Source organism: Sinocyclocheilus grahami, unplaced genomic scaffold (assembly GCF_001515645.1).
Source record: "Sinocyclocheilus grahami isolate Dianchi unplaced genomic scaffold, SAMN03320097.WGS_v1.1 scaffold106.1, whole genome shotgun sequence".
Taxonomy (NCBI): domain Eukaryota; kingdom Metazoa; phylum Chordata; class Actinopteri; order Cypriniformes; family Cyprinidae; genus Sinocyclocheilus; species Sinocyclocheilus grahami.
In genome coordinates this window covers 266,037-284,617 of record NW_015505285.1, presented here as the reverse complement: position 1 = coordinate 284,617, position 18,581 = coordinate 266,037, and the positions used below count along the sequence as shown (strand labels likewise).

Here is an 18,581-nt window from a genome sequence, read left to right as displayed (position 1 = left end):
TGAAAAATTTAAGGGGGTCTGAATACTTTCCGTACCCACTGTTGTTCATAAGTTTGGGTTCAGTATAATCTTTTAATGTTTTTGAATGAAGACTCTTAAGCTCACCAAGCCTGCATTTATTTAACCAAAATATAGTAAAAAATATTACAATATAAAATCATTTTTAATTAAAAAACAAATTTCTTTCTATATATATAGATATATATATAGAAATATATATATATATATTTTTTTTTTAATTCAGTGTCACATTTATAAATCATTCTAATTTACTGATTTGGGTACATTAACATTTCTTATTATTATGTTTAAATGTTGAAAACAGTGCAAACCATGATACATTTTGTCAGGATTCTATGATGATCAAAAATGTCAAAACATTTATTTGAAACTAAAATCTTTTGTAACAAATTTCTTTACTGCCACCTTTTATACATTTATCAGCATCCTCTCTGAATAAAATAATTTCTTTAAAACAAAAATCTAGTGTATGTTGCTTGCAAAATATTTTATTTCATTGGAGTACATGGTTGTTTTGAATGGCTGCCAAAGCAGAAAGGCACCTTTTAGAAGCATATGGTATAATTCTGGCATCTACCAGCAGGGGATAATGCTAATCATTTTAACCCCTTGATATCACCAATGCTGAAGCTTGAATTGAATCTTGGCTGTAGTATGTTTTATGACGGCTGATTTTACTCACTGCTGATGCTTTCTTGATGGTGCTCTTAAATCGCACTGGCTTGGTCATGGTGATGACTCCTTTGACCCCAATCTTCTGCACCTCCACCCCATCATTATACACACTCAAATCCATACACTAAAACAGAGTGAGTACCAAAATGAGAATAAATGAGAAACAGTGAGAAAAGACGAAAGCAACATGTACAGTTTATGAGCTTTTACAACCACTAAAACCACTGTATTTCTCAGAATAGGAAAAGGAGGCAGGGCCTTGTTAGTATTAGAAAATAATTGACAGAAATAAAACAAAACAAATATGATGAAATATGAGATCAAACAGTGTGTTCATATTATAAACAACTCACACTCTAAGATACAACCCCATTTGGTCACTTCCAAACATATTGTAAATAATGTAAATAAATTAACATTAATATGTAACATTAACATTAATATATTATGTATGCTATATATATTATGTGTAAAATAAAGAGGCAAAGACAGGCAGATATACACTGAGTTAATTTTCAATTATTTGAAAAAGAGAGATTAAAAATAGCTGGTTGGAAATGTGATCACTTGTTAAAGGTCTCTCAGATCAACACAGAGGCTCGATTCAGCTGGACTCTAGATGGGACACAATGGCCTGTTGTAGACTAGCAAAGCCTCTCCTGGATGAAATCATACCTTCACTAAGGTGATCCACACCTGCTCCACCGTCTCTTCATACTTCATGTGCACACACACTTTTCCCGGCTCAAAATCCCGCTCATCACCAGACAGCGTGATGGACTCTATGCACACACACACACACACACACACACACACACACACACATCCACGCAAACACATAAAAATGTTTTATATATAATATTCTGTTTAATATTCAGCATAAGTCCTGTTGTTAATCAAGAAAAAGAGGGACAAACCAAATTTAAAATCCAACTTTTTGCTCAGTGTTAATTAAAAACACTTTCAATTAAATTAGAAAAATGCAGAATGGTAAACAGAAATGCAATATATTTTGAGTTTATTATTTGTGTTATGTGTGTAAAGATCCACAGACCCACATTCTGAAAGTTATCTGAGGACTTGTGTACTGGACCTCAGGGAAAACATTTGGAAGTAATTACTGTGTCTGCCCTTTACGATTTCACAATCTGCAGTCATCTGAGTCTGTCCTGTGTGTGTGTGTGTGTGTTTGTTTGACAGTCTGTGTTTATGTGTGTGCACGGTGAGGAGAGAGGGGGTAAGATTGTTGGGAAATAAAGAGTCCAAAAAGACCATGAAAAAACAAAAGGAAAACCAAACAAATGAAACTGTAGTGGAAATTCCAGGTGATAGTGGAACGGAACCCTTTCCAGAGAGTTCGACTGGAAGGGAGTTTTGAGGGTTCTTTTGGAATGCGCTTGTCTACGGTTACAACTTCAGTGTTCCGTCATCAATTGTTACCTAGACTACGGCTGCTCCCAAAGGAATCCAGAATGGAGGATGTGCTGCTCTGGACACTGGATACAGAATCATAACGCTTGGAGGAACAAGAGAGGAATAAATGTTACTGAACAACAGCACTGCTAATCATTAAATAGCAATGTATTATGTATACACCACACTTCAATCAGGAATTGAATCTGATCTGATTGATAAAAGACACAAATACTTTTCAACTTAAAAAAAAAAGAAATAAAACTGAGATCCCAATGGTAATAATGATTTCTGGCATACTAACAATGCATGGAAGTAGTATGATTACTAAAGTTATTAATTATTAATTATTAACTAAGAGAAATATTGAGCTAATTATTCCAGTAACAAATGCAACAAAACAGTTTTGAATTAAACTTAGTAGTTAATATATCTTGCCTTAAAGTTCAAAGTTGATATCCAGACTAACTAGTATAGTGTTTATATAAATCATAGTCATAATAATGTTTACTAATTATTATATCCCTCTATAATATACACAACCCTTTAAAAGTTTGCCAATTGTTATGACTTTTTAAAGAAATGAATACAAAGAAATTAGTTCAAAATTTGTAACTTTCCATTAATCAAAGAATCTTGAATTAAACTTAGTAGTTAATATATCTTGCCTTAAAGTTCAAAGTTGATATCCAGACTAACTAGTATAGTGTTTATATAAATCATAGTCATAATAATGTTTACTAATTATTATATCCCTCTATAATATACACAACCCTTTAAAAGTTTGCCAATTGTTATGACTTTTTAAAGAAATGAATACAAAGAAATTAGTTCAAAATTTGGTACTTTCTACTAATCAAAGAATCCTAAAAGAATGTATCATGTTTACATAAATACATTAAGCAACACAATCTTTTTCAGCATTGATAATAATAAGAAAAGTCTCTTGAGCACCAAATCAGCATATGAGAATGATTTCTGAAGGATCATGTGACACTGAAGACTGGAGTAATGACTACTGAAAATACAGCTTTACCATCATAGAAATCAATTAAATTTCTTTATATACATCATATAATAATAGCTCACGTGTGAACAGGTGTATGGGATCTCAGCAGCATGTGAACGATGTAGTTTTAATTACGATACAGTTTTATGGATTGGGTTGTTAAGTGTGTGTGTGTGTGTGTGTGTGTGTGTGTGTGTATGTGCTCACCTGTATGTGGCTCTGAGAGTTTGACAAATCATACATGGAGAGACTGAGTCTCTGTTTGCCACTGTGTTCCAAACCTGTTAAACAAACAGACACAAATCATTTAATTCATTTTCCTCTTAGAAAGAGTCTTAAATACTTGCACTTCTGCGGTTGATTCAGTACATCACATTATGTAACAAAAGTGATTCCATTTCAAATGTCTTCCTCAGTTTGATATTTACAAATGTGCGTCCAGCCACAGTAAAGCATTAGAATGATCTGAATATGGCCTCTCAACAATATGATCTGGGACATTCAGTGCAAATCTGCCATGAACAATTGGGGATCTAGGAGCGGGAATAAAACAGAAGGATTACGCACAGGTGGGTAGGAACGTAAATATTTGAGGTTACATGCTGAGAAGTTACGTGCTGCTGTGTGATGCTTTGAGGAAGTGAAATTGCACACTTTAAACAACACACACAGGTAATAAACAGGCTTGGAGTTTTAGGCAGATCTTAAAGTATCTCACCTGTGCCAGGACAGTTGTTGGGTCTGTTCTTCAGAGTGGAGTGTCTCACTGAGCCTGGTGACGCGTAGCTGATCATATGACTGCTGTTTAAGGTCAAATCAGGGTCATACATCATTTGACCAGCTCCTGCGAGCTCTGCCTTCCTTTCTGCAAAAGTGGTCCTTGTGGCACCTAAAATCATTCAAATTTCTACTTAAATATGTACTTTAAAAAATCAAATACTAAATAAATAACGAAGTCATACTGCTTACTCTGTTGCCCAATGTTGTAGCCAGAGTACTGTGATCCTCTCGGCTGGATGTAAGAGGGTTTGATGGTTGGGATGATGAATGGAACCTCCCGGCTGTCCGGAGGCAGTTTAGACAGCAGATAATCCTCTGATACTCCAACATTCTTCTTCACATTAGACTCAGCAGTTAATTTACCAGGAGGTCGAACCTTAATCACTTTAAAATAGTTAAATGTATACAAATACACCTTTCATAACTCATATATGTAGTTACATTTATATACAATATATTGTGTGTATGCAAACGAAAACAACAATCACGAGGAGGTATAGGGGAGAGAGAGACTTACTCTGAATTTCTGGTTCATTTTTCTTGGACGTAAATGTCCTGCAGCAGTTTTTGACACATTCTGTCATATTGAGGATCTGCACAAAAATCACAAACCAATCACGTAAAATGGCTGAAAATAAGATATTTATATGAATTTACATGAAACTGTCCAACAGTAGACAGAAATCTATCCTTTCTGGTCACCAAACGTTTCCAAAACAATGTCAATATCATCACGTCAACTTATGTTTTGTGTGCAGTAGAATTTTGTGGTGGAAATAAATATATTTTTGAGAGAGAATAAATGGCAACATTGGTTGCTGTAGTGGAAATAACGACACATTCAAATTACTGAAAATACGAGCTGAATAATTTTCACATAATTTCACTAAATAATTTATTTCACTCTACATTATCAACGTTTTATTCATATAATAATGGTTTTTTTGTGGTGAGATTGAAAGTTGTGATTGGGATAACGTTACAATAAAACATTACAATCTACACATCAAAGACATCTAAAAATTGATGATTGAGGCAATTGATGAATGATTAAGGCATTAACAACAACAAAAAGCCAAGGCATAAAAGTGCCCGCAGTAGCCCAAATTTGATGCAGAAATACATAAAGCATAAATATATAGGATACATAATACGGTAATAATTTTTTTTTTTTAACAATCAAGATTAACAGCGTTTTTCCTTTTTGACAAAGAATATGTTTGTGTATAAGGTTGTACGAACTTGTGCTGCTGTCGGCGAGGAGATAAATCTCTTAGTTCTCGAGTGCTGCAGGTGCTTCCAGTGAACGGCAAAACTTCTGCCTACGGCTGGGTCCTAGTGTCCGCCGGTCCCCAACAACACTGCTCAGGAAAAACACCACACTGTCTCTTTTTGATCATTGTGACACAAACGAAAGTTTACACTCCCACACAGTCAGGCATATTATGTATATTGATTCTTCAAATCTTCAAAACCTCGTTGTTACTGACCCTTTGTGATGACTAATATGTAGGCCTACATCAAAATTCAGGTCCTTGGCTTATTATCCTCATTTTATCAAATGGCAAAACTTTCTAGGAACGAATCTAAATTTGCTAATAGTAAACACAAACCAACAAAAGTTCAGGTCATCAAATTTGTATTTATTGATTGACCAGGTTCTCTTTACCCGTCAAACAAAAACAGATACACAGAGGAAATTCTGCACAGATGCAATAAGAAATTCTGAGCCAAAATACTTTTTATTACTGAAAATACGAGCTGAATAATTTTCACATAATTTCACTAAATAATTTATTTCACTCTAGATTATCAACGTTTTATTCATGTAATAATGGTTTTTCGTGGTGAGATTGAAAGTTGTGATTGGGATAACGTTACAATAAAACATTACAATCTAGACATCTAAAAATTGATGATTGAGGCAATTGATGAATGATTAAGGCATTAACAACAACAAAAAAGCCGAGGCATAAAAGTGCCCGCAGTAGCCCAAATTTGATGCAGAAATACATAAAGCATAAATATATAGGATACATAATACGGTAATATTTTTTTTTTTTTAACAATCAAGATTAACAGCGTTTTTCCTTTTTGACAAAGAATATGTTTGTGTATAAGGTTGTACGAACTTGTGCTGCTGTCGGCGAGGAGATAAATCTCTTAGTTCTCGAGTGCTGCAGGTGCTTCCAGTGAACGGCAAAACTTCTGCCTACGGCTGGGTCCTAGTGTCCGCCGGTCCCCAACAACACTGCTCAGGAAAAACACCACACTGTCTCTTTTTGATCATTGTGACACAAACGAAAGTTTACACTCCCACACAGTCAGGCATATTATGTATATTGATTCTTCAAATCTTCAAAACCTCGTTGTTACTGACCCTTTGTGATGACTAATATGTAGGCCTACATCAAAATTCAGGTCCTTGGCTTATTATCCTCATTTTATCAAATGGCAAAACTTTCTAGGAACGAATCTAAATTTGCTAATAGTAAACACAAACCAACAAAAGTTCAGGTCATCAAATTTGTATTTATTGATTGACCAGGTTCTCTTTACCCGTCAAACAAAAACAGATACACAGAGGAAATTCTGCACAGATGCAATAAGAAATTCTGAGCCAAAATACTTTTTTTTAGTCTTCCCTGGGAAACGGGTACTGAAGGTGCGCTGCAGACTCCTGTCAGAGATATTTATTTATTTTCAAAAACGTGATTTTGTAGCCTGGCAGCTCTCTCACTGCTTGGGGTCATCAAAGGTCGAGAACAAATGAAAGCGGAGATCAAATACTCGCATTCACAGTGAGAAAATGTGACACAGGTGCCACTAAAAGTAGAAAAACAAATCCAGCTTTACAACAAGAAAAAAAACAAGACACTTAAGGATCTGCAATTGTGGCAAGAAAAAGCACAATGGGAAGTGTAGAACAAACAAGAAAAAACACAACATAAATATTCTTCTGTGTACTGGTACATGTGTGTGGCTGCAGATGACAATGACAGCCAGGCAGCCTAATGAAAAACCTGCATTATGAAATATCAAACATCAGCACAAGCTCAGCCCACTACAGAGCAGACAGAGACGGTGAAGACCACATGAGAGTCCAGATCCACAGAACAAACAAAATGAGGAAATGCAGCTGCCTGACGGGTAGTGCAGTAACAGGAAGTCCAAGATAGAGGTATGGGGCCATGAAGAGGTGAGAGGTCAGAGGTTCATTTATAAAGCCTCAGAATGGATGTTCAGAGACAAATACTGTGAGGCGGATTATTGAACTGCCACGGAAGTTGATGACGTTGTTAACCGTAACCATCTCTAGATCTAGAACGATAGTCTTCGGTCCTTTAATGGGCCGGGCCAGAACCAAAGTTGCACTGATATTACTGGTTTGCTGTGGAAAGAAAGGGAAAGAATGTTTTCATATTTTTTAAATTCATTCCGAGTCTGTCACTCTTTCTCTTCAGAGTTGAAACACTGCTTGCCCACATGGACAAATTATATGAAAACAAACCCTTTCAACAATTTCAACTGATATTTGATTAGCTAAGGGACTCCTAGGACCCATAAAGATTTTGTGGTTTGGCTCCAGAGTAATTTTACCAGGCTCACAGAAATCCTACAGCTCCCTCTAGTGATCACCTTTATATATAAACTAACATTAAAAAGTATGCAGTCTGTAAGATGTTTTAATCGTTTTTGAAAGACTTCTCTTATACTCACCATAGCTGCATTTATTTGATCAAAAATACAGTAATATTGTAAAATATTATTAAAATTTTAAATAAGTAAATCATTTTAAAATGTAATTTATTCTTGTGATGGCAAAGCTGAATTTTTACTTCAGTCTTCAGTGTCACATGATCCTTCAGAAATCATTCTAATATGCTGATTTGCTGCTCAAGAAACATTTCTTATTATTCTTATTATCTTATTATTATTAATTTGGTGCTCAATAAACATTTCTTACTATTTTAATTTAAAACAGTTGTTTAATTAATTTTTATTGAAAGTGTGATCCATATTTTTTTCAGGATTCTTCAAAAGAACAGCATTTATTTAAAATAGAAATATTTTGTAATATTATAATTGACTTTATTATCACTTTTGATCAAATGAACGCATCCTGAATAAAAGTATTAATTTATTTTTTAAAAATGGTTGACCACAAACTTTTGAACAGTAATGAAGGTGTTTTATAACAGGCATCAGTTATACAAACAGAAGCCCATTTACCCGCATGTAAAACTCTCGCCCCTCGTTGCCAGACTTGATCTGATACTTGTGCTGCTGTCGGCGAGGAGATAAATCTCTTAGTTCTCGAGTGCTGCAGGTGCTTCCAGTGAACGGCAAAACTTCTGCCTACGGCTGGGTCCTAGTGTCCGCCGGTCCCCAACAACACTGCTCAGGAAAAACACCACACTGTCTCTTTTTGATCACTGTGACACAAACGAAAGTTTACACTCCCACACAGTCAGGCATATTATGTATATTGATTCTTCAAATCTTCAAAACCTCGCTGTTACTGACCCTTTGTGATGACTAATATGTAGGCCTACATCAAAATTCAGGTCCTTGGCTTATTATCCTCATTTTATCAAATGCCAAAACTTTCTAGGAACGAATCTAAATTTGCTAATAGTAAACACAAACCAACAAAAGTTCAGGTCATCAAATTTGTATTTATTGATTGACCAGGTTCTCTTTACCCGTCAAACAAAAACAGATACACAGAGGAAATTCTGCACAGATGCAATAAGAAATTCTGAGCCAAAATACTTTTTTTTAGTCTTCCCTGGGAAACGGGTACTGAAGGTGCGCTGCAGACTCCTGTCAGAGATATTTATTTATTTTCAAAAACGTGATTTTGTAGCCTGGCAGCTCTCTCACTGCTTGGGGTCATCAAAGGTCGAGAACAAATGAAAGCGGAGATCAAATACTCGCATTCACAGTGAGAAAATGTGACACAGGTGCCACTAAAAGTAGAAAAACAAATCCAGCTTTACAACAAGAAAAAAAACAAGACACTTAAGGATCTGCAATTGTGGCAAGAAAAAGCACAATGGGAAGTGTAGAACAAACAAGAAAAAACACAACATAAATATTCTTCTGTGTACTGGTACATGTGTGTGGCTGCAGATGACAATGACAGCCAGGCAGCCTAATGAAAAACCTGCATTATGAAATATCAAACATCAGCACAAGCTCAGCCCACTACAGAGCAGACAGAGACGGTGAAGACCACATGAGAGTCCAGATCCACAGAACAAACAAAATGAGGAAATGCAGCTGCCTGACGGGTAGTGCAGTAACAGGAAGTCCAAGATAGAGGTATGGGGCCATGAAGAGGTGAGAGGTCAGAGGTTCATTTATAAAGCCTCAGAATGGATGTTCAGAGACAAATACTGTGAGGCGGATTATTGAACTGCCACGGAAGTTGATGACGTTGTTAACCGTAACCATCTCTAGATCTAGAACGATAGTCTTCGGTCCTTTAATGGGCCGGGCCAGAACCAAAGTTGCACTGATATTACTGGTTTGCTGTGGAAAAAAAGGGAAAGAATGTTTTCATATTTTTTAAATTCATTCCGAGTCTGTCACTCTTTCTCTTCAGAGTTGAAACACTGCTTGCCCACATGGACAAATTATATGAAAACAAACCCTTTCAACAATTTCAACTGATATTTGATTAGCTAAGGGACTCCTAGGACCCATAAAGATTTTGTGGTTTGGCTCCAGAGTAATTTTACCAGGCTCACAGAAATCCTACAGCTCCCTCTAGTGATCACCTTTATATATAAACTAACATTAAAAAGTATGCAGTCTGTAAGATGTTTTAATCGTTTTTGAAAGACTTCTCTTATACTCACCATAGCTGCATTTATTTGATCAAAAATACAGTAATATTGTAAAATATTATTAAAATTTTAAATAAGTAAATCATTTTAAAATGTAATTTATTCTTGTGATGGCAAAGCTGAATTTTTACTTCAGTCTTCAGTGTCACATGATCCTTCAGAAATCATTCTAATATGCTGATTTGCTGCTCAAGAAACATTTCTTATTATTCTTATTATCTTATTATTATTAATTTGGTGCTCAATAAACATTTCTTACTATTTTAATTTAAAACAGTTGTTTAATTAATTTTTATTGAAAGTGTGATCCATATTTTTTTCAGGATTCTTCAAAAGAACAGCATTTATTTAAAATAGAAATATTTTGTAATATTATAATTGACTTTATTATCACTTTTGATCAAATGAACGCATCCTGAATAAAAGTATTAATTTATTTTTTAAAAATGGTTGACCACAAACTTTTGAACAGTAATGAAGGTGTTTTATAACAGGCATCAGTTATACAAACAGAAGCCCATTTACCCGCATGTAAAACTCTCGCCCCTCGTTGCCAGACTTGATCTGAAAGATGTAAAATGCTCCAGGGTAACGTGTGGTGGCCTGCATTTGAAATATATCAGCAGGAACACTGCGGCCAGAAGACAAATCCATATGTCTGTACAGAATAGTGAAGGGTTGTTCCCGACAAGCGGGATTCTCCGCAGAGCACATGCACTGACTGAGAGAGAAAGAGAGAAGTATATTCAGAACATGCTGCAACTGTTCAATAAAAAGTCAAATGACTGACTAACTGACTAAAGTTTTCTTTTGTCAACATTCATGAACTCACTTGTCACTGAGCTCTATGTAAGGTGGATTACATCTAAGAGTCTAAGAGGATGTGTAACCTCCCTGGAAATTGAAACACACTTGTGCTGTTGTACAGGTGTTGTTACCAGACTCACATTCATTGAGGTCTTGAAAATCAAACACACAACAGACAGAAGTCAGGTTATCAATATCATCAAGATCATTAACAGCAGCAACAATAACTACAACGTCAAGGAAGCTAAATGGTGCAGCAGATATGAAATAGCTACTCTCAGCAAATTACCTGAGAAAATGGCCATAAATATTTCTTACTCGCTATGAAACTTCCTTCTTGATTTTATTTTTTTAAAAGTCTCTCTCTCTATACACACATATATACATATTATGCATACTGAAGGAAAATGAAGCAAGTCATTGCTATTAGCATCATATACAACACAAAACGGTTTATCTCTCTGAAAAACTGCACTTGACACAAAAATGTGAAGACATATTTTAGTTTTAATGGTTTAATTTGAGAAATATTCCACATTTGAGTCACAACAAGGAGAAATGCAACTACGAACACTTAGAAAAACATTTATAACACAATATAAATGATGGAACAAAATCACATTGAAAGAAGCACACAAAATAAAAATGTAGAGATACCTTCACAGCTCCTTCCATCCTCATACACGTAATATCCAGGCGGACAAATGCAGGAGAATGATCCTGGCGTGTTCACACACGTGTGCTGACAAAGGAAGTCTGAGAAACTGCACTCGTCCAGATCTAAGGATGGGTAGTGATAAAGACAGACACATCACACACTATCAATGCACACAGTCCCACATACAAAATCAAGCAACACACATCTTAAACCTTTCTCTAAAAGCTCTAAATTGTTCTTGGTCCCCTGTCTCTCTCTATTCTTATCGTCTCTTCTCCTCCTCTTATTACCATTGCAGGTGGTCCCATCAGAGGCGAGCTCGAAGCCCTCATCACAGGTGCACATGAATGAGCCGTATGTGTTCAAACAGCCGTGAGAGCATGGGTTTGTCTCACACTCGTCCACATCTGGCGAGGCAGGAAGAGGAAGAAGATGGCAGATGTCAAGATTTTCAGTAAACTCTCAAATGAAACAATAATGATGTTCTTGTGTATGTGTGCACCTTGGCATGTCCTGCTATCAGCATTAAGAAGGAATCCAGGGCTACAGGAGCAGGAATATGAGCCAGGGACATTAGCGCACAGCTGCTGGCAGTAACCATAGCGACACTCATCAACGTCTAAAGAAAGGTGAGTTAGAGAGCACTAAATACGCAAACAGTAGTCACAACTGAATTAAGACATTGTTTGGTGTCAAATAAGACTGGATTATTTCATTATTTAAACATCAAACAAACAAAGTAACAATTTGAATGGTCATATAATTGAACCTTTTTTTTTTTTACACTACTGTTCAAAAGTTTGGGGTCGGTAAGAATTTTTATGTTTTTACAAGTCTCTTACGCTCACCAAGGCTGCATTTATTTGATCAAAAATACAGTAAAAGCAGTAATATTGTGAAATATGACTAAAATTGAAAATAAATTGTTCTATTTTTGTGTACATTAAAATGTAAGTTATTCCTGTGTTAGCAAAGCTGAATTTTCAGCAGCCATAATTCCAGGCTTCAGTGTCACATGATCCATCAGAAATCATCCTAATATGCTGATTTAGTGCTCATGAAACATTTCTTATAATTATTCATGTTTAAAATAGTTGTGCTGTTTAATATTTTTTGTAGAAATCATGATGCACTTTTTAGGATTCTGTGAGGGGAAAAATAGATCAAAAGAACAACACTGATTTGAAATAGAAATCTTTTGTAACTTTACTCTCACTTTTGATTAGTTTTATACATCCTTGCTGAATGATATAATATTAGTTATTTTAACAAAATCTCACTTACCTCAATGTTTTGAACGGCAGTGTACTTTAACATAACGAAAACTGCTTTATTAAAGGATTTACCGTGTTCATGTTGTGTCACATGTAGACATCACAAATTAAAGCATATAACATCAAACTGTCCATTCATAATGTCTGTAAATCTTACCTTGGCACTGTCCACCCACCAGCCAGTAGCCCTCAGTACATGAGCAGGTATATCCACCGGCTGTATTTATACACACCTGAGTCGGGTTACACTGGTGTGACTCTGCCTCACATTCGTCAACATCTAAAAAAATGAAAGATAGCCACAGTCAGCTCCCACTTGTACTTTTCCCACCACTATCCACTTTAGAAACTCACCTAAAACAATTCGCCTTGATGTATGTAACTTCACAACACTTAAATGTTTCATTATCATCAGAATACTGATACAGAATACGTCATCTGTCCCACTGATAGCTTGCCCTCTGTGGACAGATGTTCTTTACTTTAAGCTTAGCAGGTCTGTTACACCTCGAACTCCATCCCGACCTCATAAATCTTACCTTACTATCACATCTTACACAAATAGCTAGTCTTACACAATGCATTTCCAAAACTGGAGTTCATATCTCTCTGTTCCACTCTCGCTCACACATTATCAGCACAATTCCTTATGAGGGCATCATATGCTTTAAAAATACCCGAAAAATCACCCTTGGTTCTCAGACCATGAAGTCACATGTTTTAAAAGTAAGCAAATGTTACTATGAAAGTGATGAGGGCGTGATGGATTTGGGGGGCTGGACCGTGTGAAAGCCAGATAATTAGTTTATTTTGGTTAAAGCTGCCAACAGTCCCACTGTTACTATATGGGTAGAGTGATGCAATGGGTCCTGGCAAACCAAGCTGAAATTCCATAATAGTAAGTTACTTGTGCACTTTAAAATGACCCATTCACTTGCATTTGGCATTTCAATGAAAGCATCTGACTGTACAGTATAATCGCAAAGGTAGTCACTTGCTTTGCATTACACCTACCTGGAACTGAACTTTTGTGTTAGCAGCTCAGATTCTTAACTATTATAGACATCACAAAGCATTATTATGAGGTGGAATCATTACAGCCAGGTCTGGTAGCAGAGATGCGGCCACATGAGGCCCAGCTAGGCCCCGGAGCGTGAAGGAGAGCATCTGGATTACATGTGCACTATCACAGACGTCTGATCTGAGGTGAACGGATCTGGAGCATTCTAGGAATGCCAGCATTTTGGAGATCAGATCTGATGCAGAGACTGTGCAGTAAATTTTGCACAAGATTTAAATGAGGGTCAGAGGAAAGACATGGTGTGTAAATGAAAGAGAGGGAAACGTGTCTGCATGTAAAAGAGGAAGAGAGATCAATGATATGAAATGTTGACGGGTGATATCATTCATGTGGTCAGAATCATGACTTTTACTAGACTTTTAACAAGTTTACTATGGTACAATTCATTAAATTCAACAAGGGGCCCAAATACTAGATGTTGCTGAGGTCATTAAAACATCTAGTCTTCACATCAGAGATATTCAATCCCTTAAAAGTAAGCCCAGACAAAATCTGAAGGCTTTACTCATATTTGGAATATCTGCACTTCTGTATGGATTTACACATGGTAAAATGAGCTCATAACACTCTAATTGCTAGCTGAAAGCAAAATCAACAAACAAATACGCAAGTATGTGGGGAATTTATATAAATGACGGCTATTACAATTCACATTCACAAAACATGCTTGTCTTATAAAAGCAAAACAATTCATCAAACAAAAAAGACGCATGCAAGATTAAACTTTTCAGCCATACAAAACTTGTAGATGATTAATATGAACAAACAGGTTGAGGTCAATCCAGGACCCAAAAATCTGGCACCAACTCAAAACTCCTGCTTCTATACGCACATCTTTATTCCAGAGATTTAATGTCCGTGATCTGTTACCACACACCTGATTGTTTCAATTATATCAAAGGCATTTACATTAGGCCACTGCAATAGTTCAAGCAGGACGGTCAAGCAACACTTCACACAGCTTATGTGAGTTAGCTGGAATCATTATACTAACGTGAGGTGTACAGCGAGCCAGAGTAGTAATTATGTTTAGTGTGGAATGTCTACTGCAGCCACAAGGAGAGTCTTATTTGAGAATGAAATACAGTAAAACAATAGCATAAAGTACAGTTAGAGGGTGAAATTTTAAAAGCAACCAGGCAGATCACAATCTCCTTACCTGTAGAATCAGAAATAACTCTTAGGAGCTGCTCAACTCTTTCAGCTTGATCTACACTGTCCTACACTGACTTAACACAGAAAATACAAAATGCAGAGTCAATAGTGATAATAAAAAAAATCTCTTTATTTGCTACCATTCAACATCTTTTTAGCAAGGATGACTTAAATTGATCAAAAGTGACAATAAAGACATTTAAAATGTTTTCAATTTCTAAAAATTTCTATTTCAAATGAATGCATTCATTATATAATCCTGGAAAAAAACTATATCAAGTTTTCCATAAAAATATTAAGCAGCGCAACTGTTTTCAGAGTAATAGCTGCTGAGAATTCAGCTTTGCCACCATAGAAATAAATGACATTTTAAAATATATAAAAATATTGAAAACGAAATGTCATAATATTACTGTTTTACTGTATTTTGTTCATATAAATGCATGAGAGACTTCTTTTTAAAACATAAAGAAACATACCAACCCCAATCTTTTGAATGCTAGTGTATTTTTTATTTAAATAGCATTACATATAAAGTTCAATGACTCAGAAATAATAATGACATCATGCCTCAATTTCCAGACGTCCCACTAAGCTAGAATACATTAATTAGTCTGCGGTACTAGAGCCCACTCCACATTTGCTGATAGACACCGGTTACAATCCCACAGCCTGAGAAGGCAAGTTTCAACTTGACAAATCAAATAATTTAGGATATTTTTCAAGTTCCCACCCAGAATAAGATAATTTAAGCTTTGAATTTTAGATTTTATGCAAAGCATCCACATTCCTGAATCACAAGTGAGCTTTAGATCTTCTTTCCTTAAGTTTCGCCTGAACTGAACTGTCTTTCAGAGGTTTGCATACATTTTAGAAGTGCCTATAAGCTTTACTGAAGCTAAACACAGGATTGATGGGATTTATGATGGCACATTTCAGGCACTGACTGGGTTGACTGTTTTAGTCCTTCAAGCCTTAGTGCCACTGGCAAGAAGAGGGCATTCCCTGGCTTTTACAAACACACACACTAACACTAAAGCAATACCTGTTAGATGAATGATGGACAATTTTTGTATTGTACAATTTCTGTTCCATAACAGCATCTCTTAACATACATAACAAACACACTGTACAAAGGACGCTCACAAATTGCACAGCTGGTCGATGACAGATCTCATTCAACAACCAGTGACCTCATGTTTGGCACGAGCAACCACAGATGCTGAGATTGCAATGGTTTGTCTACAAGATTTTTCAAGGTTTGTCCAACTGAAGCTTAAAATGCTGTTGTACTGAATGTCTCAATAGCTCTATAAGACCATTATCTTTGTCTAAAATTTAGTACAGGACATAACATTCATCTTCGTTATTCAGTCCAAGTTTTTCCCAGGTCAAGACATGTGCATATAAGCACAAGTATCATGAGCGTATCTGCGCATGTATCTTCTTTATAACACGGCTGTCTTGGGCTTAAAAGGTAACAAATCTATCATTGTGTGTTTCTGCAGAGAAGCAAGAGAGGACTGGAGAATGCATTAACTGCAAAGACTGGCACCAACTCGAGACAAATCCGCAGACCATATCGAAAAATACAGCAAGCAGTCATTTGTGCAACTATTTATCAAATGGCACGTGAAATAGGTCCGCACACTGACACGCATAAAGACTCTGACGAGACAATATATAACACCTATCTAGATCAAAGCAATAAAACAGGAGATATCACCGACACCACAATCAGTTCAACAACTTCAACAGAAGCAGACCACATCAGATACAAACTGACGATTTATGAATTATATTATTGAATTGTAAAGTTGGATCCCAGTAAGGAGGGCTAAATGCCAGTTCCTGTGTGTCTTCCTGCCTCTTCACAAGATGTAGTTTGTTCTGAGGTTCCACAGTATGTTGTGGTTCCACACTAATGACTGATCCAGTCCAAATTACGAGATTCATTCTGCTGAAGTCTTTAAGATGCCACTCAGCCCACCGCAGCCATTATTAAATTACAGTCCAGCACAGAACTGGGTATTTGCCTCATTTCAGAGCGAGAAGACCCATGGACCATTGCAGAAAATGAAGTAAACATAAGACCACAACCTTATATGACCCTGAGTGAATATCGACCACGTCTCAAAGAGTCTTCTTCTTCTTAGTGTTATTTATTATAAAGAAATGGCTTTACATTTGCCAGAATGTATAAAGTTCTTTTTGTGCACTAAACTTGCATTTGACATTTTATCAAGCGCAAATAATTGGTTCACATGTACTTTTAAAGCCCTACGATAAGGCATGATAACATTTAAAACGGTTAAGTATATGTTTTTAAAATTATTTTTAGTTAATAATCCAACAGTGACTAATTCAAATTGTTACTGGTATGGTCTTCTTGTTCATCAGATAGTAGAATATATTCCAGCAGTGACTAGTTTCTATTCAGTTAGTCACTAATGCATAATGATTAGATACTAGCACTTATTACTAGTAGTCACCATCCTAATTCACTAATCTTGGACTTAAATTTTACTTGATTTCAATCTCATTCTGACATATAGCATACTTAAAAAGTTGCTGAATAAACATCTACAACTAAAGTTAACCTAATAAGCAAATTGTCATTAATTGACATACTGTATATTGTTACAGTGACTGTATCCCTGTAGTAATATATGGTAAAATATTATCCTAAATGGTAATTTACCATACCAGCCAAAAGTGTGCACACACTTGACTAACTGACTGAATTTGTTTCTCAAGACTTTAAAAGCCTTTTGATCTTAATTTAAATAAAAAGGGTCATATGACGTTGCTAAAAGAACATTATGTTGTGTATTTGGTGTAATGCAATGTGTTTATGCGGTTTAAGGTTAAAAAACCATTATTTTCCATATAATGTAAATTATTGTTGCTCCTCTATGCCCCGCCTTTCTGAAACGCATTGATTTTTTACAAAGCTCATCGTTCTGAAAAAGCGAGGTGTGCTCTGATTTGCCAGGTATCCAGTGCGTTGTGATTGGCCGAATACTTCCAAGCGTGTGACGGAAATGTTACGCCCCTTAACATACTGTGATGCCGTCTCCCAGCAGGACAAGACAAAACCAATAAAACCCATTACAAATGAGGCATTTGTTGCATCCAGTGGGGACATAATTACTGATTATAATGACTTATACTGTGTTTTTACACATTGCATTGCGTATCACGCTGCGTAAACATAAAACCATGTCTGCATTTGTGATCAGAGAAACGACAAACAACAAGCCTACTCTACAATGCTCAAAACTTGCGTTTGAATCATCAGGGGCTTAGTAAAAACTTACTTACAGGCTGTGAGTCAGAAACACCAGACTGTCCTTGCAAAGTTGGAACTGCCCAACTTTATAGAAACAGCCTTTGTGCCACAGATGCAGTGCAGGCTACTGGTTCAGGAAACAGTCCTCATCCTCCATAAAATGCACAGCACACATCTGAATATTTGGGTTGAACTGTTCTGGAACAGTGTTGTAAATACAACTTAACCACTGATTTGTAGTCGTGTCCTCTTTTGGAAGGCCAAACAAAGTAGTTTTGCTTTCACAACGAAACACACAACGACTCCACAACATGGCAGCGGCGGCAACAGCAAGAATTAAAGTTACGCCTTCTTTCTTTACATGAACATTTGGGCAGCATTATGCAAATCTTCCCACATCGTGACGTAGACATGTGGGGGCGTGTTAGAACGAGCCGTTTTAGGTAGGAGTGGTTGACTCTTAACTTTTATAAAGAATATCTCTTTGGATTTGAGACTTTAGTCTTTGCAACTTTACAGATCTTCTTTATGCACCAAGAGCTTGTAACACTCCAAAGAGAA

General features: G+C 36.2%; 1 protein-coding gene and 1 long non-coding RNA gene across 2 annotated transcripts in view; both read right to left on the bottom strand.

Moving 5' to 3' along the window:
* The window catches only part of LOC107588684 (tandem C2 domains nuclear protein-like), a 26,500-nt gene that overhangs the window by 4,551 nt on the left and 3,368 nt on the right, over positions 1 to 18,581 (bottom strand). The window contains exons 3-8 of the mRNA XM_016276894.1: positions 4,088 to 4,282; positions 3,837 to 4,007; positions 3,326 to 3,399; positions 2,137 to 2,212; positions 1,372 to 1,478; positions 704 to 820 (exon numbers count right to left, since the gene is read on the bottom strand). Coding sequence (XP_016132380.1) covers positions 704 to 820; positions 1,372 to 1,478; positions 2,137 to 2,212; positions 3,326 to 3,399; positions 3,837 to 4,007; positions 4,088 to 4,282 — 740 coding nt within the window. The remainder of the gene's footprint in view (positions 1 to 703; positions 821 to 1,371; positions 1,479 to 2,136; positions 2,213 to 3,325; positions 3,400 to 3,836; positions 4,008 to 4,087; positions 4,283 to 18,581) is intronic.
* Positions 6,873 to 8,172, bottom strand: LOC107588578 (uncharacterized). The gene is made up of 2 exons (XR_001609602.1): positions 8,132 to 8,172; positions 6,873 to 7,289 (listed from the first exon to the last, which is right to left on the bottom strand). It is a non-coding gene; the product is annotated as an uncharacterized lncRNA (long non-coding RNA).